The sequence below is a fragment of the Brienomyrus brachyistius genome, unplaced genomic scaffold (assembly GCF_023856365.1).
Source record: "Brienomyrus brachyistius isolate T26 unplaced genomic scaffold, BBRACH_0.4 scaffold47, whole genome shotgun sequence".
In the NCBI taxonomy this organism is placed as follows: domain Eukaryota; kingdom Metazoa; phylum Chordata; class Actinopteri; order Osteoglossiformes; family Mormyridae; genus Brienomyrus; species Brienomyrus brachyistius.
Genome location: NW_026042322.1, coordinates 828,369 through 854,306, shown reverse-complemented (window position 1 = coordinate 854,306; position 25,938 = coordinate 828,369). Strand labels below are relative to the sequence as shown.

General features: G+C 49.8%; 1 protein-coding gene across 5 annotated transcripts in view; it reads left to right on the top strand.

Annotated features, from left to right (window-relative positions):
* Window positions 1–832: 832 nt before the first annotated feature.
* The window catches only part of bnc2 (basonuclin 2), a 115,571-nt gene continuing 90,465 nt past the window's right edge, over window positions 833–25,938 (top strand). For 3 of the 5 annotated variants that reach the window (XM_048999894.1, XM_048999898.1, XM_048999899.1), the window contains exon 1: window positions 833–1,775. In XM_048999894.1, coding sequence (XP_048855851.1) covers window positions 1,773–1,775 — 3 coding nt within the window. In that variant the 5' untranslated portion in view covers window positions 833–1,772. The remainder of the gene's footprint in view (window positions 1,776–25,938) is intronic. The other 2 variants (XM_048999896.1, XM_048999893.1) reach the window with 1 other exon arrangement.

Genomic DNA, 25,938 nt, shown 5'->3' with positions numbered 1-25,938 from the left:
CGTTTCTTTCTTTGCTCTTTCATTCCTGGTGGGGTTTAGTCGACATGTAACAGTAAACAAATAATCATTAAGTAGACGCAACGACGAGTACATCAATAACAACGGAGAGAAAAACAAGCCCCAAAGTCATAAACGTAAAATAACCTTAGATTAAATTTAACATCTCCACACATTATGTGTTCTCTCGACCACAGAGCGCTGAAAGGGTTAAAGATGAGTCCCCAAAACTTTAAAAGAAAAGTGAAATACATACTGAAATATGGCCAGGAGATCAAGCGCTGTATTTTCCGACCTTATCTGAAACGGGGGAACAAAATTTGCTGTTTATCGGTCGGCGTATGTTGTGTGGAGAAAGTAACGCAAAAAAACACACTAGTTACAAAGTGTGGATCTACCAGGTACTTTTTTTTTAAATCTCGGATTACCAACATAGACGGTGGTGCGTGGGACATAAGTCAGAAAAGCAGTCCTACTTTTAACAGAAATTAAAGTGAAGTGAAATTTAACGTAACACTGAGAAACCCGAAGTGCATTCTTCGATTACAGTACTCCGGTATGCACACCAGGGCTGCAGCTCACATGATCATTTCCAGTGTGATGGTCAATAAAACAGGGACACAGACAACGAATTAATTGTAACGAAATAATAAATCAATTTAACCACTATGGGCAACAAACACGTTATGGGCAACAAACACGTTTATGTATTGTGTGGCCACGTTATCACCATTTACTCGGGTTTCTCCACAAAATCGATTCACATTGGACTTCAGTTCTTTAAAAATTGGCTATAAATTGAACATTGCGTTTTGAATTAATACACACACAAACACACACATACACATACGCATATATACACACACACACACGCGCGCGCGAAAGCTCTGCTGTTCTCGCACGTTTAAAACTGAGACGATCAGCGTTAAAAAAAAAAAAAAAAACTTAAGCTTTTCGAGTCAGCAAGTGCTCAGATATCGAGTCTGGTGGAAAAAAAAATAAATGTAAAGAGTACGAAATGTGCTAGAGGTTCAGGGCTTTTCGGAAGCACCCGCAAGTCCCCGCAATGAAAGTAAAGTAGCTGTGAGTAGATCGGAAGCAGTAATAATTGCGGCGTGGTTTTCATGTCTGCAGGGCTGGGTTCAGTTACTTGGCTCTCTGTCACAGACATATGTGACTGTACCCCACACTGCAGTCCGGGATCCAGCCGTGTCACACTGCGAAGGCGCACAGGGTCCGGAGGATCGTGTCAGACAGCGATCGCTTCCAAGCTTCCAGGAATCGCCTAATTCCCCGGGTTTTCTCACTCGACTTCAGGGCACTCGGCAGGCAGAGACGCCGCGGTGTGCCGGAGACGGCAATCCTCCGCTTTCGCTCGCAAAGACTAGAGAAAGAAGGCTGACTTGCCATTTTCTGGAAACGAAGGGGCAACGCCAGGCAGGCGATCTGTGTCAGTGATCTCGGTTTCGGCATCTGGAAAGGGGGACAGAGTGGTGCGCTGGTAAAACCGAGGACGCTCGCCGTGTGTTACGGTGCGGTAAGCCGTCAGAATCGCGGACCTTCCTCCCCAGCTGCTTCCCAGCCCGTAAAACCTGTATTGCGGCTACGACCCAGTAAGTGTTGCCGGGGCAGCTCGAGAGTTTCCAGCTTCTGCAGAGATTTGAAAGGTGGGAAGGAAAAAAAAAAGTTCCCCACTTGAGGGCGAAATCAGACTTTTGAGGACCGCAAGTTTGAAAGCGACGGGACCCGGTCAACTCAAGATACAACATGCAGAAATGGTAAATATGCGTGCAGTGCGCTGTTGCTGTACATAGATCCAGATCTCTTGAATGTCCTACCAGATGTGACAATGCCGGTTGAAAACTCTGACAAAAGTTTTTTTTTCTAAGATTTGCTCGGCCCGTTGTGTTTGTGGATATCCTAAAGATAAGGCCAATTGAACTAACTGCGATCATTTCTTACCCACATCACATTTCCTTATGGTCACAGATCAGACACGCTACAGTTATTAGACACATTGATATTTTCCTCAAGAAACATACATGCACGTGCTTATCCCGTTTTCTTACATTTTTAACAAAATTGTAAGTGAACACAAATTTACCAAGAACGCACCAGGTCAAAGTCAATTGTGAAATTATTGGAAAATGTAAGAGTTGGTAGCCAAAGCGAAAAATGTGATTTTTCTTATTTCAGCCGACTTTATGGTTGCAGTGAAACACCAAGAAATTTGAAACAAATTTGTAGTTTATTATTATGTTATTAATTGCGTGATTAATTATTTGGTAATTCCTTCGCATTGATTCGCTGATCCGACGCGGCGTCTCCCGGGGGTTTCTGGAGTCCTTCCTGGCGAAATGCAGGGAGCGTAGCGCCAAGGCGCGGCGTGACCGCTCGGGACGTTTTCGGACGGCTTCGCGAAGCGCAGTAAATGCGCGCATTGATAAGTGCAGCGCCCTGTCTCTTCGCACCATGAGCCCCGGCCTCTTCTTCTGCACGCTCCCAGATTAGTGCAAAACAAACGCTCAGAATCGTTTAAGATTTTACTGCCTGCCACGCGAAGACACGCGCAACAACATGACACTTTTCTGAATGCCTGTAACGGCGTATTTCCCCCCCCCTCCGTCTTCTCATTTTTAAGGAAATCTGCTACTTCTACGAAGCATTATGGTACTTTCGAAGGCTACGATAAGTTTATGTTAAATTAATTTGTGATGTTAAACGTCTCTCTTATATAGTCACGTACTTAAGGGTTACACATTTTTTTTTAGTAAAGTTTGAGTTAAATACAATAATTTTGATGTCTCTACGATGGTTGATTTTACAAAAATAATTATTTATGTTTACTGATACTTTACTTGCAATTTAAAACACTCTTTATATCTCCGTAGGGTACATTTTTATTTGGTAAAGGACAAAAAAAACCGGAAAACTTACATTTATTAAATATTTTCCATATGAATCCGGTAACCAAAAGTCCACAAGTAATTTGACTATTACAGTTAGAATTTACGGCATAATGAATTTCTTCTATTTTAGCAAATTAAAAATGCGGCCTTTATTTTTTGAAAACAGTCATTGAATCTAGTTATTATAATAACATAAAACAAGTTATATTTTACTGCACACTTGGAAACAACAAATAGGGTTACATCACATCAGGCACAGTCATTTAAAACAAACACATATATTACAGTAAATTTGCAGAAAGTTAATGGTTTGACAAACAAGTTTAAGCACACAAACACAGTAAAAAAAAATCCTTGAAATCGTAACTATTTTTCCTTATCACTTGTGCTGTATGTTTTTTTATTTTTGCTTGTACGGTTATTAGGTAGTCAGCAGGTTTTTAGTGTGCTGACTGGGGATGGGTGAATGTGTCAGAGAGGAGCGGAGTGCGAAGGATGGCGAGAGCGGATCATCCTGGGGAAATATTTCATGAAAGGGTAACAGATTCGAACACGTAGGGTTCTTACAGAAATCACAAGGCACGCTCTGTGCGAGTCTTCAGGCAGAGTTTATGGTGATCCTGCTTTACATGACATTCAGTCCCGATCTGGGTTCGCTGTCAGGGACATTTTGCTGTGCAGCGGTTGAGACTGCCACTTTGCATTCCTGTACTGTCGTTTGATGACTTTTATCTCTGGTCCAGACCTCCACCCTTCATCTCGCTGTGTCACAAGTTAAGGGGGGGTGTCCACCCCACCTCGTCACCCCCCCCCCCCCCCCACTTTCAGTAAGGATTTAGAGGAGGGAAGGAGGGGCTCTGTGTGTGTGTTGGAGGAGTGTGACTGGAGGGGGAAGTAGGCCCCTTTTCATTTTGTAGGCTTTTTGCAGGCCTACTCGATTTGCCAGGGAGCCCCACCCCCACCCCCCCCCCCCCCAGCGGAGGTGAGAGGGCAGAGAACGGTTAAAGACTTCAACCGGACAGTTCGCCTAAACTCCCCCATCCTCGTGAGCTGCATCTTTAATTAAGAGTAATATAGCTTAATTCCCCAAGCCTCACACTGCCCCTGTAGTTTCTCCCTGCCGAGCTACAGCCGGCCCCTCCCCGTAATAGTCTAGCAGTAACACCATGAAGTAACACCACGGAGTAACACTGCTGAGTAACACTGCCGACCTCCAAACGTTTACTCCTGCTGGATTTACTAGAAGTGTCTCCTCACCCCAGGATGACCTGTCTGATGGCCTTAAGAGGAAATCACTGTTCTCACTCATGTCTGCAAACGTAGTAGATGTTTGAAAGTTTTGGTAAATATATAAATATCAAGAGTTTTAATGGGAAAATGAAACTGCAACAATAATAATGATGATAATAATAATAATAATAATAATAATAATAATAATATTATTACTGGCTGCCAGACCCCTTTCCGATTCCCTCTCCGAATCCCGAGTCTCATCCACTGGCCAGAGTCGTACTCACTCCAGGAGGCACTCGCCATAGGGCGAGAGCCGCCAGAAAAGCCAGCGCCCCCCCCCCCCCCCTCCGCAATCTCATAAAGGGTCCTTGAGTTTAACATAAACATGGCCCGCTTAGCTGTCGCTACAGGAATCGCGGCGAGAGAGGGGACTTTTTAAAATGAGAATGAGTGGTTCCCATTACGTTTTGGACCAGCGCTTTACTCTCTCAGGATGACCATCGGCGGACCCTCACTGGGGGCCATTTTGCCCCCCCCCCCTCGCCTGCCACCATGTAAGAGACGGAGCTAGACCTCGTTCACCCGAGTGCCGTCAGCGCTACAGAGATAAGCTCAGTCCCAACCTAGCGTGTAGCATTAGCCGGCGCTCTTTGGGAAATGGCAGATAAAGTGTATTTATGTAGGACACCATAAGTCAAACTAGAGGCACGATGCTGAACTGAGGAGAAGCAAATTCAGTAAGTAATCTGATAAAAGGCGCAGTGGGAGAGGTCTCAGAGCTGAAACAATATACTTCAGGCGGATGTTAATGGCACTTGTTTGTAGCCCTGCTGAAATCGAAATCAAACATGCATATACTTTAACTTAGTAACTAAAACAGCTCAGGCCTTAAGTTCCCCCCTTGAGGCCGAAATCATTTTCTTATTTTAAATCTAAAAAAAAGTACAGAAGCTTTACGTTCTTTTTTTTTTAATGGCACGGTTCCCCGGTCTTGAATTATTTGTGCAATATTAAGCGTTGCGACTGTAAATATCCGTTAAAGGGACCATTATCAAATTTGTTTATCAGACTCTTCGTGAAGAGATGAAGTAGAAATTTAATTTAATCTCAGTGGAGCTTCACACTAAGTGATGTGAGGTATGTAAATGAGGGAAAGCGATAGGGGGATTTACATTTTCGTTAACAGGCCCTCGATAAAGGCCATTCGTACTTCTGTCTTGCTCTACTAATTTTTAAACATCCAGTAAAACAAACAAACAAACAAAAAAAATAAATAAAAGTCACCCCACTCTAAAGTTTAATTTTTTTCTGTTTTTTTTTTTTATGGAGAAAATTGTAAATCTTTAAAGCTCCGATTCCATTTCCCCATTTATTATTTCATATTCAGGTATCGCAGAAATTGATTGTGATATAGAGCTACGGAACCCAACCACCGATAAATGCCCCTCTGTCTCCTCTCAGTGTAGATATTCCCCTCCCTTGCACTTTTACATTCAGTGGGAAATGATTTTTTTTTCCTTCTTCTCCAGCCGAATCGGTTACACTCTCTGCAGTTAAATAAACAGCCCATTGTGTGGCCCGGTGGCTTGAACCCGATCGGTACCGAGATCGTCGCTCGGCTCCGAATCTATGCTTTCTTAAAGGGTGTGGAAGTAATTCATGCCGACAACAGATTTTGAGAAGCTGGGGGGCTGGGGGGGGGGAGGGGGGGGGGTTAGAGGCAGGCTGCTGGTGGTGAGAAAGCCCCCACCTCGGTGAATTATTCACTGGGGACGAGTATGGTTGTGTGGTGCTGCATTTAATGTCCGTCCTGAACACCATGCGGCCCGGAATGCGCTGCAAAATGATGTGAGACACAGGCGGCCCTGTGCGCCCCCCCAAAATCCGCCAAGCCCCCCCCCCTTTCCCCCGGCACACTACACTACGTGCTACTGTGTACGACTGACACACCGGGCCCCGGCATGCAGGAGCAGCACTCGGTACCTTCTGCAGAAACATGCCTCGCTCTCGCTGGCATCAACAAAAGGCCTCGAATCATTCGCTGATTTAATTTTCGCCCCTTATTGCTATTTTCAGAGACGTTTTCTCTAGCTGGAGAAGAATTTGTTATGAGGGAAGAAAAAAACTGAGATTTTTTTTTTTATTATAAGATTAAAAAAAAAAATTTTCTCGCAAATCTGTACCAGGTTGAAGATGGTGGACAGTTAGGTGATGTGGTTACTTTTTAATGCACTTAAATGCCTCCAGAACAAATCGTCGCAAGCGATAAATGCTGGGAAGTTTCTGTTCTGTGTCAGCACACTGTGGCCATGGAGAGGACACTTAGCGTTATTATACCATTAGCGTAGCGTAAATCACCTAGCCAGCGTCAGCGCCAGTGGCTAGCTAGCTCCCTTTGCATCTGAAGGTGTTTCTGGGAAGGTGCGGCCTGCTTCTCCGTAAGGTGTGACCCCAGGCAACGGCGCAGGGATGCATTTCTGTGGGAACGGCTGCCTGCTTGCGTCTGTTAGTCCCGCCGGAGAGCAGGCCACGGGGAAGAGGCTCTGGTTTACCTCAAATTACGAATCGCAGCTGCAAATATCGGCAGAACAAATACAGCAGGCATCTTTAAAAGTGCAAAAAAATCTCTACGCTTCTGGTTTTATGGGGTGAAACTCTGATTGGGAGCCGTGCTGCTCACGCCGCTCTATGTGCTTCTGACCACCTCGTAAAAAAGAGCAACATGCAGCAGCGTGATTAATGATTTTTAAACTTACATTTTCCCTCGCAGGGGATAAAAAAGGGGGTCTGCGTCTTTTGCAGCCGCAAACAGAGAGACACGGATGGATAGATGCTTTCACACCAGTGTCCAGCCAGTGTGCGGGGTTTGTGTTTTCAGGCATCGCTATTAAGTCAAAACTGTATTTTAATACAGCTGTGATTCTGCATAGGGGGGGTGGGATCTGACCCTAGATCAGCACAGCCTCTGCAGTTTCACTGTTCGCTTCGCTTGGGTCTCCTTGTCTGTCTGGGAGGGGATTGGGACACATTAATCGCAGAGGGTGGGGTCCCTGTGGCTGGGTAACACTGACAGGTAATCCCCACTGGGGGTGGCTGGGTGGGGGCAGCGTCTGAGGGAAAAGAGGCGCTCGGAGGCCTCGGTCATGTGACGGAGCATTCCAGCGGGGGAGAGCGCAGCAAGGCGCGCAAGATGAGGCTCGCAAGGCGGCCGCCGCCCAGCTACCGATGATCTTAGCGAGGGAACCCCTGCGCCTCATGCGTCTGCGCAGACGCTCACATGCACACGGCTGCGTGCAGACGCACACTGGTGCCGGCCGGGGCCAACATGGCCGGGGGCATCCCGGCTCCCAGGGCCTGTGGATTATCATGGTGCCCCACCCCCCCCCCAGCTCGTCCTATTCATTTAACCTTTCATTAGTGCCCCCGCACCGCCCGGCTACTACGGTGAAGCTATGCCAGCAGCCCCCTCTCTCCCCCAGTTATTAGATTCCTCGTCCCTCCACCCGGCAACCGGACAGGAGAGGCGGGTATCATCACCGTAACCCTGGGGCCAAGGAGGGGAGTCAACCGGCCGATAGGCTGACTTGATTGGCTGACACGATTGGCTAACACGATTGGCTAACACGATTGGCTGGCCTGATTGGGCCGTGTGGCGTGTGCCGACGGTGTGTAGGATCCCAAAGAAACGCCACTTTAGAGGAGCTTACGGGACACAAACAGTTAGTGAAAAAAGCTAAAAATACAAAAAACTCTTGTATTTAATTGTTTACTCATGGTTATGGTTACGGCTGGGTAGGCGTTAAGGTTGTCATAGTTAGCATTAGCATTTTTCAAATAGAAATGAATGAGCGGTCCCCACAAAGATATGATTACAGGTCTGTGTGTGTGGGGGTTATGTTTATATTACATTGTGGGGACAAAATGTTCCCCACAATGTAATAAAACCTGTTATTTTGACGTGGGGACAATTTTTCAGGTGGTGGGGGTGGTTGACTCAGACCAGCCCACTAAACCAGATGGGAAACATGAGTGGCTTACTGGTGTGAATAGGAACTACTGGCCCAAAAGGATACTATTGTCCGTCCATCCATCCATCCATCCATCCATCCATCCATCCATCCATCTTCCACAGGGTTGTGACGAGCCTTGACCCCATCCCGAGAAGGGGATGGGATGCCAGTCCTTTGCCAGGCACATTCCCTCACACACAGTCGCATGACTAATCCACAGACCCTTATTCACCTAACCACATGCTTTTGTTCTGCGGGAGGTAATCTGAGTGCAGCCAGGGAGAAAATGAAAGCTGTACACAGAGAACGAGGGCGGGATTCGAACCCTCAACCCTGGCATTATGCAACATGCTGAGGATCAATTCAAACAAATGCATTTGCTAAATCTATGGCGACAACCATGTTTTGGTTTTCTCAGTGTAATAGATAACATAGCTCTACCTGGGATATCTAACCTGGTACTTCTGAGTTATCCGTTAGGTAAAGTTACTATAGTAACTAATTGGCAATTATAGTTACTATAGTTACTAATTGGCAATTAGTTTTATAATGGAGCTATATCTCAGATCCTGAAAGTGAAAAGTAAAACAAGGCAGTGTTGTTCCGGAGTGAAGCAGAGGTTCATTTCACTTGGAAAGTCATATGGCGTAAGAAGTGCTTTTCAAAGCTACTTAACTCTAATGGAGTTAAGCTATTAAGCTGGGCGATCTATGCGTACGTCTATTTGTCTTTGAGATTTGAACCCTGGCCAACGATATCTAATTTTATTTCACGGTTCACGTTTATTTTTATATTAATTCGGATGCTTTCGACGTTGAACATTTCTGAAGAGGCGGCAGAATCGACGAGGGCAGGATGGGAGGGGGAACGCGGTAGAGACATCCCCTGGGTCCGAGCTGGGGGGGGGGGGGTTCTCGCGGTCTTGCCAAACTGCGTGGCTGTATATCAGAATTCTCACTGATGGTGGGGGGGGGCTTGTCACCTGGAGGTAACTAATTGCCCCCGAGAAGTTATGGAGAATGTTTTAAAAGGTGGACCAGGCTGGGGGGTCGGCGGGGGTGGGGGGGTGGATGTGTGCTCACCAGGTGTCGAACCCGTTTCCCGGACCTTTGATGAAGCCCATCTATCTGCAAACCCCCCCACCAGTCAGTGTAAGCCTGAAACATGGACCGGTTGTGTCAGGGGGGCCCTTTGCAGGATTCAGAATTACCCAGGGGGGGGATATAACCCCCATTCCCTTGTACATATAGAGAGTAACACAGGCGCATTCTGGTCATAACTTTCACCAAGGTAACTATTCATATTCCACAGTCATCACTGTAGGTACAGTCGAACCTCGTTACTACGTACCCCGGATACAACGTTTTCACCTTTTCAACGTACAGGTTTCTAATTCCCGTTTTTAGCCTATGTATTATTCCAATAGCAGCCATTGTTTACAGCGTACACCCTTACAGCGTAAACTTCGATACAACATCCAAATTTCTAGAGAAAATATGAAAACTAACCATCGTTACAACGTACAGCGCTCTCCCCGCCCACCACAACTTGTGTCGCTACGTCTACCTGTATCTACCTGATCTTCGCCCAACAATGCACACTTGCCTTGATTTAATTTGACCAATATTTCATTAATATTTTCAGGCCAAATGCCAATTTGGATGCGAATGTTTATTTTAAAGATCCATTTTGACCAGCCGTTGTGTATTTTCGTTGCCGTTTATCGCCGGCCGTAATCGTGAGTAATTAAAAAAAAATTTCATGGATCCAAATGTCGAATTATTTAACAAGTAATAATGTGTTCGTTTGTTTTGTAGTCAATTTAAGAGTCTGTTCTATTAAACTTTTATCATTTACGTGGATATTTCGTGAGTTCTTTCATCCATCTTGCACTAAGTGGTTACAACGTTCTATGCTTATAACGTACATGTTTTTGATATCCCGTCTTGTACGTAGTAACGAGGTTCGACTGTAACTTGCAGACTGAGCCCTAATACACCAGCCTAGTGTGCACTGAATAATCCCTTTGACTATTCTGGTTATGATGGGTGATTTTGTCCATCAGTGACTTTTTATAATAGAATGTGGGAGGGTGGGAGTTGGAGGGGGGGGGGGTGATGCCAGCTCCCCTTTACCTGTCGCTTTAACATGAAATTAGGGGCGCAGGCCTCGTTTTTACACCCGAGCCGGCGAAAGACCGAAACCCTCCGCTGTGATGTCCTCGAGAAAAGACTCACTGAATTACAGGCCCTGTTTTCTTTCCCAAGTAGGTGAACCTTACATGTTTGCAATTATAACACCCCCCCCCCCCCACACACACACCCCACCGGTGCTATATATTTAGAAGAAAGACCAAATAAACAGCACTTTCCCCATTCCACAGTTCTTCCCCGCAAAAGCCTTTTGAAGGTTCCGTGGCCTTGGTCGAGCTAGGAGCTCATTGGCTGATGAGGCAGACTGCAGACATATGATTGGCTGGGAGCCGGAGGGGCAACCATGTGACTTTTCTTGAAGGGTGTGTCCTTGCTTTTGTTGTTTCTTTCTTTTTTTTTTTTTTTTTTTACCTGAGGCTCAGTTACTTTCATGACTCTTTGGGCAAGACTGAGTAGTCTGTGATCCCCAAAGCCTGCAGCATCCGTAGACCATACTTGCTTAAAAGGTTTCCACGTTTCCTCTCTGTCAAGTTAACACACGCCATTTTCTTTTTTTTTTTTCATGTTTGATCTGATACCGACTGAGTAATTACTTGCACGGTTCTTTCGCTAAACTGTTGTGGTTTAATGCAGTCTCTCCTTTTTAGGAATCTTAAAGAGATTCCCTGGATTTCACAATAACAGTTGGGAATTACTGCTGTCCGTTCTTCCAGTTGCAGATGTAGGTAAATTGTGCAAGACTCCGGCGAGTCACCCACGGTTACCCAAGGAGAGAATCGCATTCCTGTTTATTTTCATACTTTCTGCCGGTCCGACTCCTTGCCCATTTTGTCAGTGGATCTCCTGTCGGTTTTACAGTCGACCGTCATGCCGTAATTTCCGTCGTTTTAACACACATTCCCCCGATGCCAGGTCTTCCCTCCTCGTTTAAAATGTTTTTTTTTTTTTTTGCTGTAATATTGCCAAGTTGCACATAATCAATAATCTCTTATTGAGTTTCTAAGTTTGGCCCAAAGTCTGTTCTGAAGAATGCCTTGGCGGAAGATTCCGGTTAATAACCCAGGCTGGTCTCAGGGGCAGTCCTTCAGAGATCAGAGATCTTCCCCTCTATGGTCCCGTGCTACTCACCACGCAGTCCAGATCCGCGGGCCCCGTCTTTGTTTGCCACACGAATCAGGTGCTGCTGTGTTAACATTACTCTCGACTGTTTTGTTCTGACCTTGTCTGGCTCGGCGGCCTGTCTGCACAGGGGGATTCTGGGTAACGGCAGTGTCGATCAAAATAACCCGTCAGCGAGAATATGGATGGGAGACAGTCTGCTATATTTGTGCCGAAAAGGGACATGGTAGAGGGGGGGGAACTGATTGTGGACGTGATGATCGCTCTGTGGGCTTGCTGCCTGTGCTTGGGAGGGGTGGGGTGCCAGACCACTCTCTGTGTGACACCCATGATTATGTAATAAAAAAACCGCCGTCGTAGACCTCCCGCTTAAGCGTACCTGTCAGCCGGGACAAAAGGGGCGAAACGTGAAACGGGACGCCTTGGAGAGAGAGTGCCATCCCACAGCGGGCCCCGATTACAGCCTACCGCCCTGTCCCATAAATACTCCTAATTAGATGCTTTCAGCAGTGTAATAATTTGCCATATAGGGGGATGTAACTTGAGTGGAAAAGTCACTTTGGAGTCCCGTGAGTCTGGAGCCTTCGGCATGAGAATAGGGACGTTCATACGTCTCTTTGGTGCGCCGAGATTGAACCGGGCGGCTTTATTTCCCCCTATAACTGCAGCGCACCGCGGCTTCATGTTTTAACACGAGGGGCCGTGCGTTTGTTTGTGTAGCTCTGCCGCTTTTGCCCAGTTTCATCTGGGGCTGATTTTTATTATTTCTTTTTTTGTCTTGTCATGAACACGCTGCGTGTTTCCAGGTGCCGAATGCTGATTTCAGCTTTCAGGGGCTTTTCTTTGGCACCCGACCATTTTTTTTTCCATTTTTCTAACCTGCTTTTTAAATATACAAGGCACCCGTCAGGCGACGCGGGACACACCCCCCCCAGCGCAGAAGCACAGCTGTGGTGCCGGAGAGCTTTTCACGACGGCGGAAAGGGACTCTCTAGGTGATGCCCACTGTGTAATGGAACGGCCCATTTTAAACCTGATGCATGCGGGGGTGACAGCCCCCCAAAATATAGGAAATGGTCTATATTTGTGTTCAACTCCCTGAAATTTTCCCCTGGCAAATGGGAACTTCCAAAATATTTAACCTGTACTTCTAGGGATTCTTTTGCTGATGCATAGTGACATAAAGGAATATTTACTTTTTTTATGAGTTAGTCAGCATGCAGACATTTGTACGTGGGCTAATCTTACAGCAGAATCAGCACAGTGACAGATGGACCGGGGCTGGACTCCATCCGCAGATGCCTATATGGTGACTAGGTGACCCACTGCAACCAAGTTAATTCACAAAGGAGTCCTTAACTTACCAAAAAGGAAAAAAATAATAAGATTGTCGTTCTTGAAGACCTCAGGCTGAGTTATGGGTGCAGTATAGCCAACCCACATGGCAGCATGTAAACAGCCATGACCCCCCCACCTCCAACCCTGGGGGATTCTGGGCCCTTTGACAAAACGTCACCTTGGGTTAATTAATGCTGCCAACCAGTGTTTAAATTGAAAGGGATCGGAAAGGGGGGGTCCTGGGACTGGGTCAGGGACCCCCCCCCATAGGTGAGAAAATACATGCCTGGGGTGGGGTTACTCTTAAAATGATTCAGTTCTACCCCATTTTACAATTTTTTGCCTTACACAACCCCCCCCCCAGTATCAGTACAGTCCATGGTGAGATGGGTGAACCACACTGGGCATGATGGGCTGTGAAAGTTCCGGAAAAGGATGAGCTGGCTCCAGATTGGCGAGACAAATTCCATTGTGGGGTCTTAACCAGCTATGACGGGGCAGGAGACAGCACCCCTCTTTCGGGTGCAGGAGTGAATGGCTTCTTGCTTTTCAGTCTCCAGTCTGGGTCCATGGGTCGATTTGAAGACCACGGTGAGGGAACTTCTCTTACCGCATGGTGGTGGTCCTGGCACGTTTTACCGAGATTCGCTACGTCTCCTGTGTTCGGGCTGCAGTTCGCCTCGCTGTATCGGGAGAATCTCGACCCCGTGGATGTGGAGCCTGGTTTGGTTGACCGTTTTATCCGGGAATACCAGAGGTCCGCCTCGGCCGAGATGTGCAATTTTGTGGTTGAAATTTGATGTCGAAGACTAAAGAGATTTACTGTTCCGCGTCTGTTGGAGGGGCAGCTCCGGGTCCCCAGAAGCAGCCCCTCTGCCATCTGGGGGCCACATTTCAGGACTGTCTGAGAAGTCACGTGATCAAATTCGACAAAAGCCACACATTGTAACCAATGAAATCAAATATCCAGGTGTCTGGTTCTGAATTGCGTTAAAGTGGCAAAAACTTTGCGTTTGGCCTTTATCCTCAAAAAGTTTGTGTACCGTTATACTGCTGCTGGTTTCATGAGTCTTTCCTGGTGCTGAATCATACGTTTTGGCTCCGTGTTTCGCAAAGTCCTCACAGACAGAACATGTTTCTGCTCCTACCGGGTGCTGGGAGGGAGCAAAAACATGTAACGTCTATGGGTCCCCAGGGACTGGGTTGGGAAACACTGCTTCAGCTTATTTTCAAACTTGGAGCCGTTCATATCTGGACATGGATGCTCCAGCTGAAGTAATTTTGTCCCGGGTTCGGGGATTATGTACGGAGGGGTGGGGGCTGGTGCTAGATCCATTAATGCTGTGCTTCCTGAATGTATCTAGGGAGAGGCAACGATGGCCTGTTATCTTGACATGCTGCCTGTCAGTATAATGTCCTTATTTCGGCTACAGACACTCCTTTGAGGAAGGGGATTCACTTCGGAAAAGTAAGCCTGGCGACGACAGTGACGATTCGCCTCCGGAGTGCCGGATCAAGGCTGCTTTTTGGGATTTCGCACGTCGCGGCTAATTTGGCAGCATGTGTCCGTTTCACCCATTATCCAGGACTGGATTTTTTGGGATTTACCTTAACGGAATCTTAGACTAAATGATTTCGCAACGTCACTCGGAAGTTGCGCTTAGCAGAAGGAGTTGTGTGTTTGTAACTACCTACCCAACCCTATGTGATATAATCATACGTATTTTGGCTTCATACCTTAGTCCTTAGATGGATAATATGAGCTATAATTGACTAAATGATCTCCAATTACACTTTATTAGGTGGATAACACCCCCTCGCTCAAGTGTGGGATTAAATTTCGTTTTTAGCGGTAACCCTCGATGTGTCAACGTGGCCATGTGACTCTGGCTAACCACTACGGCTGTAGCAGGCGACAGCTCCTTCAAAAGACACCTCTTACAATTTCATTTCGATGCAGCGGCATCAGTGGCAGGCGATGTTTCGAAGAAAGCTCGGTTCCCATTGGTCGCATCCATCCGATGGCGTGGCCTAACTCGCCAAGCTCACTTAACGCTGTGGTGTTTGTTTTCATTGCGTCCTGTCTTGTTTTACCGCTTACTGTTGAGGGGGGCGGGGGTGGGTGACAGTTTATTTTGTTCTGTGTGGTGGCGGGTTTCTCACCACAACGTGCAGGGGCTTGAAAAATGCTTACGTTCCCCTGTTTGCTCGTCGAGGCTGTTTGGACGGCCTGGTGGTCTGTATCCAGCAGAAATGTTGGGCCAGGATGTCGCCGGCGAGGACGGAAAATGGGAGGGATCCACCATTCAGGCAGCGTAACTCGGAGAAGCAGCTCTCGGAGGCCAGGTGGGCACGTCCGCGCGCGGAAACATGCGGGATTCCCCGTCTGTCTTGTAACATCTGGAGAGCCTGTTTGCAGTCCTGCCTGCTGTCACGGGTCCTCCGTTTGGACACGCTTGTATTTTACGCCCCTTTCAGGGTCACCGGCTGCCGATAGCAAATAGGAATGACGCGTCGGTGAGGACGTGGGGATGCCGAATGCGAGTGTTTACCCGGCAGCCTTGGACTCGCTGTCCGGCTCTCCATGACTTGCGTTTGGCTCGAGCGCAGAGCAGATATAAAGCGCAGCTGTGGATCCTCTGACCTTCTCGCGGCTTTTCCTAGATTTTAAAAGAAAAAAAATGTTTCAGTCGTCCACCGTGCTGTTTGGTATCTGTGGCGCCACAATGAGGCATCGTATGTGTATGGCTTCGCGAGATCGCCCCCTGGGGGTAGGGCGGGGTGGGGTGGCATGCACAGCGGCTACACACACCCGGGTGTAATGGCGGCGATTATGAAAATACGGGGCCCAGTTGAAATAATACTCCGGAGTGGAGGTTGCATAAGGAAAAGGATTGTATTCGTGGATCCCGTGAGGTGGTGAGTGTGTGTGCGTGTGTGGGGGGGCTCGGGGGGGCAGGGGGGGCACGTCCCAGGCCTCCTTCTCCCCCTCCCCATCTTCCCTTCCTGCAGTTCATATTTCAGTTTGCTCCCAGGAGCTCGCAGGTCCGTGCCAGACGGAAACTCGCCGAGGCTGCAGGAGGCCCCTTCGTTGTTGGAGAAGAAGGTGGAGGAGGCCACACCGAGGAGGGACAGGCTGGGGGGGGAGACAATCGGGCCCAGTCCTCTTGCCCCAGCCTGCCCGGCTGCACAGGTCCTCAGGGTGACTCTCTCGGCCCTGCGTGCCGACTCCAGCCCCCCATCCGCCTCCACGCCCCCCCCCCCAGCCCGCTCCCCCAGTCATACGTTGCACATCAGATGTGTTTACTTTTTCCGTGACAGCGGACACATCTGGAGTGCATATTCAGGTCGCTCCAGTGCCACTAGACACATTCCAGCAGATCATTCCAGCCGTTGTTATGGCGATCCTCTCCCCTCCAGTGATTTTCAAGTTGCATGACAGAAATTGCCGGAGCTAGCTGGGGGAGAGCTGGGCGGGGGGGGGGGCATGGTGCAGTGGTGGGGTGGGGGGGACAAAAGTCAACGAGATTAGAAAGAGGCTTCTTTGAGGGAGCAAACTAATTATGCAGTCTCCCCCCCCCCCCCCAGGCGATGGGTCTGAGGTGTAATGAGGCAAAGTAGTGACACCTTTTACCTCGCCGTGCACGCAGCTGTGTGTTCCACACCCCCTTGCCCCCCCCCCCCCCGTGTTTCACGCATTGCGACCACGTCAACTTCGTACGCACGAATATCGCCCTCTTAGTGCCCTTACACAGGAATTAATTTCCCGCATTCCCCCCCACCCCCGGCAGAGGGGGGGTCACTTGTGTTTAACCAGATGTCGTCCATTCGCCGCATACCTGCAGGAGGTTGGGATGGGGTGGGGGGGGGGGGGGGGGGGGTTAGAGCGATACATAGATAAGTCGTTTGTTGTTCTAAGCGGGAATAAGTGCGAGTTATTTTATCGAACTGGGCCTTGTGTAGGTAATGGAGCGCACGCTTCATTTAAGGCTGGCCCATTTACTCGCGTGGGCCTCCGGAATGTTCCCGCCGCGTAGGCGAACGCCGGGGCTGCGTGAAAATAAACACGTAATTAGCACGCGTGGTGCAAAATGCGCGCCTCTCAATCTGGCCGGCTGTGGTGTTCTACCCCTAGATCGCTTTAAGGATCTTGGATTACATTATGCTTTGCTGCAGGCTTTTGTGTCCAATCGGATGTGCGCGGCTCGGAATGGCGCAAGGGCTCCTGACCAATCAGGGCTCGCCTTGGTCTTATTCTCCATCACTGAAATGGTTGTTTGTGCCATGCCTCTGAGCATGATCAGTGGCAGAGGTTCTCTTTAACTTCCACATGGTGCATTCTAATGAGTGCCCCCCCCCTCCAATCCCAGATATGCAGGGAGTCCAGTAGTAGACCCCTATTTTTTTTGGAGGTTGTACCTAGAAGAAAACCCCCACATGGCCTTGGGGGCGCCTTTGCACCCTTCTTGGACCGTTCCAGTTCGTTATGTGTGTGTCAGCGCTGCCCCCTGGTCCATCGCATCTCCCGTCCCAATGCCCCCCCTGCGCCGCACCCCGAGCAGGGTCCTCAGAGCGGTGCTAACGCCCCTTGCTTGACATATCCGGAGCAGCGAGCTGCTCTGTTTATTGAATCTCGAATAGCGGGTGCCTCAGTATTTGACATGGCGGCGTTCCACGCCCTCGCTCTCCCCCTAACGCGCAGAACCGGGTGCTGGAGTCACACTGGCGCCGTTGAGTGGCTTGTCCTTCTGCCTTGTTTTTCGAAACTTCCCCATTTTGTGTCCTTTCAAAGGAACGCTCCGACCCAGAATCACAAGGGGACACACTTTCTGATGTCCTGGCCCTAACCTCGGCCCTTGGTGGGCCCGCGCCTGCAGCCTTCAGAATGTTAATTAGCACCCGACACCGGGCCAGTGACGAGGAGGCCCGTCTCTCTGCATAATTACTTTAATAAAGTCGTTACTGGCTGCTTGGTGTCCCCGGAGACCTGCTGCTGTTTCCATGGAGCCTGGAAGGTCACGGCGGGACGGTGGGAGTTGTCAGATACCCCATTTGTAGCGTTTGCGCTGTTGTGTTTGCTGAGGGTCTCCCTGTATTAAGGCTTCTGTGCCCTTTAGGATCTCCTGTAAGCTACAGGTTCACTAGTGACCTATGGATCTTTTGGGGTCCTGCAGATAATCCTGTCCTGTAGGTTTTCCTGGGCTGTCGATTCTCCTATAAATTGTAGATCCTCCAGGGATCTTTCTGTCTTCCTGGGACCTATTGCTCCTTCTGTGCTGTAGGTCCCCCGTGACCTGTAGATCCTCCAGTGACCTGGAGTGTCCTGTGGTTCCTTCTGTCCTGCAGGTCCTGCTGTGACCTGTACATCCACCTGTGATCTTTCGGTCTTCCTGGGTCCTGCTTCTTCTATCTTGTAGGTCCTACTGGGCTGTAGATTCTCCTGCGACCTGTAGATCATCCCGTGACTTGTAGATTCTCCTGTGATCTCCCTGGGTCCTGTAGTTCCTCCTGTCCTGTAGGTCCTCCTGGGTGCCATAGTTCCTTCTGTCCTGTAGGTCCTCTTGGGTCCTGTAGCTCCTCCTGTCCCATAAGTTCTCCTGGGTCCTGTTGTTGGTCCTGGGTTCTTTAGTTCCTCCTGTACTGTAGTTCCTCCTGGGCTGTAGATTCTCCAGCGACCTGTAGATTCTCCTGTGCTGTAGGTCCTCCTGGGTCCTGTAGTTCCTCCTGTCCTGTAGATTCTCCAGCGACCTATAGATTCTCCTGTGCTGTAGGTCCTCCTGGGTCCTGTAGTTCCTCCTGTCCTGTAGATTCTGCAGCGACCTGTAGACTCTCCTGTGCTGTCGGTCGTCCTGGGTCCTGTAGTTCCTCCTGTCCTGTAGATTCTCCAGCGACCTGTAGATTCTCCTGTGCTGTAGGTCCTCCTGGGTCCTGTAGTTCCTCCTGTCCTGTAGATTCTCCAGCGACCTGTAGATTCTCCTGTGCTGTAGGTCCTCCTGGGTCCTGTAGTTCCTCCTGCCCTGTAGATTCTCCAGCGACCTGTAGATTCTCCTGTGCTCTAGGTCCTCCTGGGTCCTGTAGTTCCTCCTGTCCTGTAGATTCTGCAGCGACCTGTAGATTCTCCTGTGCTGTCGGTTGTCCCGTGCACTGTCGATCTCCCTCTGGATCTCCTGCTGTATGCCGGTCTGACCCAGCTGTCCCTGCTGCAGTACATCCCCGTGATTGCGGATATGATTACATCCCCGTTTGATCTGGCTGACATTTAAAATGTTTCTTATGCTTCTTGTGTTTTTTTAAGTGTAATTTGTCTTTGAGTTTGAGTCTTGAAATTTGTTATGTGTTAACAATTACAGGGGGAAAAAAAAGCATAAATTGAAACAGTATGAAAGCGGCCACACCACAGAGAATATGAAAATGGCACTTTGTTTTTTTAAAAGATCTCATATTTTGCCCTTAGGGGTGGGTCAGCAGTGTGAAATAGGAGGCTTCTCACTCTGCGCCGGTGTGTTGGCTGTTTGCTTTGAGGGAACAGCGTTCCCCAGAAGTGGGTTTGACGTGGACTTGTATTGACATAGTGTCCTCTTTCTGAACATTTCTCCTCTCTCGCTATAGGAAGTGACCATGAGGGCACCTACACAAAACCGGGCCCCGCCCCAGTCCTTAGGGGGGGAGGGGTGTCTCCGAAGCCCATACCCCCCTCCCGTTGGAGCCACTAGGTCCTGCCCAGGGCCTCATTCAAAGAGCCTGGCCCATCTTCGTATCGGTGTTAAAACATGTCTCCCTCTCCCCATCCACCGCCAACGGTGATCCAAATCGCTGAACGTAAAAAGGAGGGCGGGGGGAAAACAAAACAACACCTGATGATTTACATTGCCTTCAGATGAATCGGAACGGGACGGGAAACCGGCGTTTAATCTGCCCCCCCCGGGACATGCCTGTCTGGGCTGGTTTCTCTGGGCTGTGGAGGCGACAGAACGTGACACGTGCATTTTTCCTCCGGTGGTATTTTGTTGCCAAGGCGATACAGACTAATGACGCTGACTCAGTTTCTATGTGGTGGGTTGGCCTTTTTTTTTGGGGGGGGGGGGGGGGGAGAATCACATGCTTCACAAGTCTTGCTTTTTGGCGGGGGCCTGGCTCAGGGGAGCCTCTGCGTAGTGTCATTATACGCCCCCCCCCCGTGGGGCCCTCTCGTGGGGCCCTCCTTTGGCCCTCGCTCAGCCACTGCAGGGAAGTCCCTCTGATTAAAGTCCAAGGACCTTTTTATTCATTTTTCTTGTCTTATTTTCTTTTCTCAGCCCGTGAGTCACGGAATGGTTATCATAAGTTCTCAAAAATGGCTTTTTTAGTGGCTTTAGTGAGGGACGAGTGCTTATCTGGAAAGGCTCTCGCTCGTCTCCCCTGGTTCCTACCCCCCCTGGCCGGTGCTCCCCCCCCCCCTTCCGTATCTCTGCATGTCGGACCTCGGCATTCTTTATGCCGGGATACCCTCGTCCCGTCCCCCGGGGGTAGTGCGATCCTGGGGGGGATGTGTCTCAGGCCACTTTATTAAAGCAGGTTTTAATTTACCCAGTGCAGCCTTGTCCCCCCACCCCGGCCGTGTTCCCAAGAAGCCTCTGGTTATTAACTGCACAGCTGCGTGTCACAGACTGGGGGGGACAGCTCTCAGACATTCTTCAGCGTAGTCATGTAGCTGGAACGCTCGCCCGCCTCTCTCTCTCTCTCTCTCTCTCTCTCTCCCCCCTCCCAGGAATTATGACTGCTCGGCGAGCAGTTAACTTTATAGTGGTGACATTTGTAACAGGGGCCTTTTGTACCGTACGTCGACTTGGACCCGCGGAGTGTTTCCCTTACCACGGCCCCTGGGGCAATTAACGCTGCCGAAATTAGCATAATTAGGGAACGGGCCTCTTCGAGTAATTGACACGGCTACCGTTTGGTCGCCTTCCTTCACGCGTGACGAGCACCAACGGAGGCGCGTTATTAAAATGGCTGTATTTACGTCGCGCCTGCCGGAATGGTTTTATAAGCCCTGAAACGGTACGTGGAGGATTAAGTCTAAGTGTGTCTTTAACAGATGTCCCCGTGATCCTCTCGTGAGCAGGCAAATATTTATGTGACATTTCGTTTTTGTTTAAATAATCACGCCTCTCCGGGCAGACACAGGGCACGTAGCGACAGTCTAGATGGAGCCGGCCCGAGATTCCAGCCCCTCCGATCGATACTCGGCACACATTTTCCAGCGGGGCAAACGTGTTAAATGGGCTGACACAAGGGCGGCGCTGTTAGAGTTCCCCAAAGTGTTGGGGCCACACCTTAGCGGCAACAGGAATCCAGCGGAAAGTCCCCTCCGTCTTGGATATGAAGCTCCCCCCCCCACCCCTGCCCCACCAATTGGCGTGTCATGGAGAAGCGGGACGCTAAGGGGAGGTGACTCGTCTGAGGCGGGGGGGGGACACAGCTGTGAGGGATTAGTGCCCTGGGGTCCTGGAATGCACCGTTTCAGTCCATAGTGCAGCAGGGGGTGGATTGGGGGGGTGTACCTCTCTGTATATCCAGGCTTGGACATCTCACAGCCGGCGGGAATGGGGGGGGGGGGCTTGACGTTACCCATCCTATCTTGGTCATTGACATTCTCAGTATCGTAGGCTTTTTCAGCGAGGCTCTGTTTCGGAGCGATTCAGGAAAATGTGGTGCGTCACACACCAGTGCGTCACACGCCAGTGCGTCACACGCCAGTGCGTCACACGCCAGTGCGTCACACACCAAGTCGCCACCGACAACGTGCACGTCGTACACGTACATGTGAAACACGTCTCTACAGCATCACGCACGTTTATCTACCAGTGCAGAAAAATATCTGCTTTTTTTCGTCGCGTTCATCTTGTTTATACCTTTTTAATACTATTTCTCTTTTCGACACAGACGTGCGTCTGAATGTTTGCACACGTGACAAATAAAACGTTAAATTTGATATTAACGAGTTTGCAGATATTTAGTGTGGAAAAAGAGGGAAATCGAATGTGCTTTTTCACCTCGAGGGGAGGGGGTGTCCCCTTTAAGTTATAAATTAAGGGGTTATAAATCCCCCCCCTCCAAGGTGACGCGAGTGGATGTGGTGAAATGTGTTTCGCTCTCCCCCTGCCTACCCCCCACCAGCAGTGCTCCTTTTTCCATTCTTAACCCCCCCTGCCGCCCCCCCAGCCTCTCCAGCCGCCGGCTGCGGCACTTGAGCTCAGAGCAAACCCATTCATTTTGCTCCGTGCTCAATGGTGCTGTTTTGACGCGGCCTGTCAGCTGATGATGATGCGCTCCCCCCCCACCCACCTCGTCTTGGCTCCGGCGTTCTGTCAGCTCCGCCGGTTACCCACCCCCCCCCCCCCCCCAACCCATTTAAGTGCGATGCGTTAAACGTGAGCTGCCAGAGCTGCACTTCCCCGCTCGCACCCTCACTGCCCCCCACGTTTGTTGGCCCTGTTGTCCTTTTCCGGAAAAGCTGAGATGTAGATGTATTGGGGCGGGGGGGGGGGGGGGGGGGAGGAGGTGTGCGTCACAGGTGACATCACATTCCCTCTTCTCTCTGTCCCATCCCAAGCCCCCCCATTTGGGCTGACAGGAGGGGGGGCATTTTCATCCCACTAATGCTGTCCTACCGTAAAACTTTCAGGGGAACTGGGAGGGTTTGGAAAACTGGCTGATTGGGGGTTATGGAGGTGGAGTCACTAAGCTGCGTCCCAGGAGATCAGCCGGATGGGGTGTTTGACCTGAAGGCCCCGCCCCCCCGCAGACATCCAGCTGCACGTGTGATTAAGAAAATGCTGGTTAAGCACTTAAACGTGTGTGTTTTAGTGATTATGGGGGAAAACTCAGAGAGCCCCTTGGTGCTCCGCTGTCCTGCTTTCTAATGTGCTTTAATGCATGTTATTAATTCGAATAATATGGATGTTAATTTTGATAAATCGCAGTATACAGAATACACTGAGGAGTATTTCACAGGTTAGGGAGCGTCTGAAAAGAGCCACCCTCCGTCACGCCGGTTCATTTTGTTCTTGCAGGGGTAGGGCCTCAGAGAGGACAGTGGGGGTCAGGGGAGCCTGGGGGCTGGGGGGGGGTGTACCTCCTGTCGTGATCAGACCCGCATTTCCTCCCCCTCCCAACACCTGAAAACTTATCGCGGGAGAATTCCAGAGCCGAGTGGGAACGCTATTCCTGAGCCAGCTGAAAAAGACTAGGAATTACAGACCACAGCAAATCATGGTGTGGGGTGGGGGGGGGGCAAAGGGTGCGGGGGCGGATGGGGGTGGAGAGTGGAACTGGACCATCTCGCCAGGCGCTACAGATTGTTGCTGCGAGAACAGAAAACATCTCAGGGATTTCCTGCGATTGAGAATGTGCCGGGGCCTAGGCGAAGCGGCGGCCGGCGACAGCGTACCCCTGACAGCCCGGTGCGCGTGCCAGCGGGCAGGAAGTGCCCCCCCACCCCAGTCCTGGGTTCAGTTGGTTAGGCACCAGGAGCTCGAAGGAACGAAAAAGAACCAAGAATAGGCAGTGAGTTCAACAGGTTCTGTATTGTTTTGTGTGTGTGTGCGTATGTATGTGTGTGTGTGTGCGTGTGCGTGTGTGTGTGTGTGTGCAGGTCTGTATTTACCCCATCACAGGAAAAAAATTGTTACTTTTTAGCTTGTGAGGACATTTTCCACATCCCCTCAATTGTATAAGAATCCGTGACTGCAATCAAAAAAGAAAGTCCTGTATTTTGTTTGTTAACTTAAGGTTGAGGTTAGGGCTGGATAAGGGTTAAGGTTGCCATGTTGGGGTTAGGGTTTCCCCATAGAAATGAATGGAGAGTCCCCACAAAGATATGAATACACACATGTTGGACTGTTTCTTCCCTCTGCGGTGTGGCTCAGGGTTGCCCCCTTTTTGATTGGACTGTCTAGACTCTCACTACTGGAATATCTGGGCCTTCGGGCACTTTTTGAACCAGGGGGGAGCACACCCCCTTCCCTCCAGGAGCGGCTTCTTGGTGTCTGTGCTCGGCTTTTAACGTTTTCAGTTGGTAGTTTCGCGGGAAAAGCTTCCATTGGGCGGAATGACAGCCTGCGGTCGGTGGTGCGGGATACAGTAGCGAGGCACAAAACCTCACCCTGACGCCCCCTGCTGGCAGGTTCCAGGGCCTCTGTCTACATCTGCCCCCCTGAATCATCCAGGGTCGCTCCCTGTCAGCTGACCTGACACGTATGCTCCCACAATCCCAAAAAAAAAAATCACTCTTGGCCTGAACAGAGGGTAGGAGGCGTAGCAGCAATTCAAGGAACCAGCGGATTGTGTGAGCGCTTCTAACTGCTATTGGTCAACTGGAAGCATCCAAGTGGTATCGTGTGGGGACCTGGGGTGTTGAATAGTGGAGACTCACATGGCACTAACACAAATGGCAGCTTGAAGTCACGAGCTCCATTGCTCTGCATGGACAGCGGCTTAAAGATCTTATCTCCAATGTCTGCCTGCCCTGAGGGTCACCCCTGGGCGTGACCATGAGCCAATTGCTTGCCACTTATTCGCAATCAGAAGGTAACTGCCTGAGGATGTTCTCCTCAGAGCTGGGAACTCGCCACCGGGGGGCATCCTGGCACTACCGCTGACGGCCTTCAGCCAGGAGCCACCAGGGGGCGCCAGATTGGCTTTGGGGGGGGGTGTCCCCTAATGACAAGAGGGAAGGAGAGAGCTTAGGATTGTATGTGACGTCCAGATTTCCCTGAACTGACTGCCTTGATCAGCCCGAGATTGTGTTTCGGGCATGTAGACCACCATCGCTGCTCGTCCCTCTGAAAAGGATGTCCCCAAATAGCTGGCCCTCATTTAGGCTGACAGGACGTCGCATCTGGGCAACCGAGCTGGTGTATGAGTTACGGTTAATTAATGACTAGCATTCATTCATTCATTCATTATTGAGGCACGTTCGTCTGCGTGGTAGCCGTATCGGAGTCTGTTCCCGCGGTCGTCTCCGCGCCGCACGCACATGCACGGTTGCTGTTTATCCATGTTTGTTTTTCTTTCTCGTAGATTGAGCATAAGGCCGCCCCCGTCGGCACGTCCCCCTGTCGGAGGGGCAGGCCGCCTCGCCCCGTCTTGTCGTGGCAGGGCTGACAGATGTGCGTCCCTTTAGGGGGGAATGCCCCGACTCGCCCATGCTCCTGGGAAGTCACGCCACAGACTCACGGACGCAGTGGTGACGCTAATGCAGTGCCAGTGACCCCGCCCCCTAACCAGCCATATCTTGGCTAATGCTCAGTGTAGCTACTCTCGTGTTGATGTGCTAGGCTACATAACGCTAAAAGAATGGGTCCAAATATTAGCATGCGGGGCGCAAATTACGTCACCTTAACCCTAACCCTAAATTACCTAAACCCAGCAGCGGTGTATTTACATAGGGCTGACGAGATCTGCGTCCTTATTGGCCAAAAACAGTTGCTACACTAAATATTAAACAAACTAAACATTAAATCAGCTAGCTAGCCATGTTTTGACTTCACTCGTTAGCTATTTATTTAGTTTCGGGGGGCATCAGAGTGACCTTTTGAGTGAACTGCCCACACAGCTCGTGATATTCCGCTGTCGCGTCAGCTGTTAGCAGGTGAGGTCAGAACGGTGAGCTTATAGCTCACTTAGTGGGCCTCTCGCTTACAGATGGTCGCCGTCGGCTGCTCTCCCATTACCTCCCCCCCATGGGGGGGGGACACTCTCTCCCATCAGCCCTCTTATTAGAAAAAACACCTGTAAACGCTGGATCACAGAGGACCTGTGAAGTCAACCCTCTTTTAAAACTGGTAAATAAAAACAGCGTCTGTCTGTGTGTGTGTGGGGGGGGGGGGTCTACACTTTTTGGTTTTTTTGTACTTCTGACTCTTTCATCCTAATTAAGAAGGTCTCTTAGGGAAGTGTAACAGGCTGCGTTTCAAATCAGCGCTTTAATGTTGGAGGCAAATGTCAAATTGAAAGCGCGGCGCTTTTTTCAAACCCCCCGCCTCGCTCCTTTAATACAGGTTGCCTCGGCCTTGGGCGCCGAAATCGTCTCCACACGTCGAGAAGTGAGTCGAGCCACATCAATCAGGCGTGTTTCAGAAACGCGCATTTCTTTTCCTATAATATCTGTAAGCAAGGTGTGCACCCCCCACCCCCATC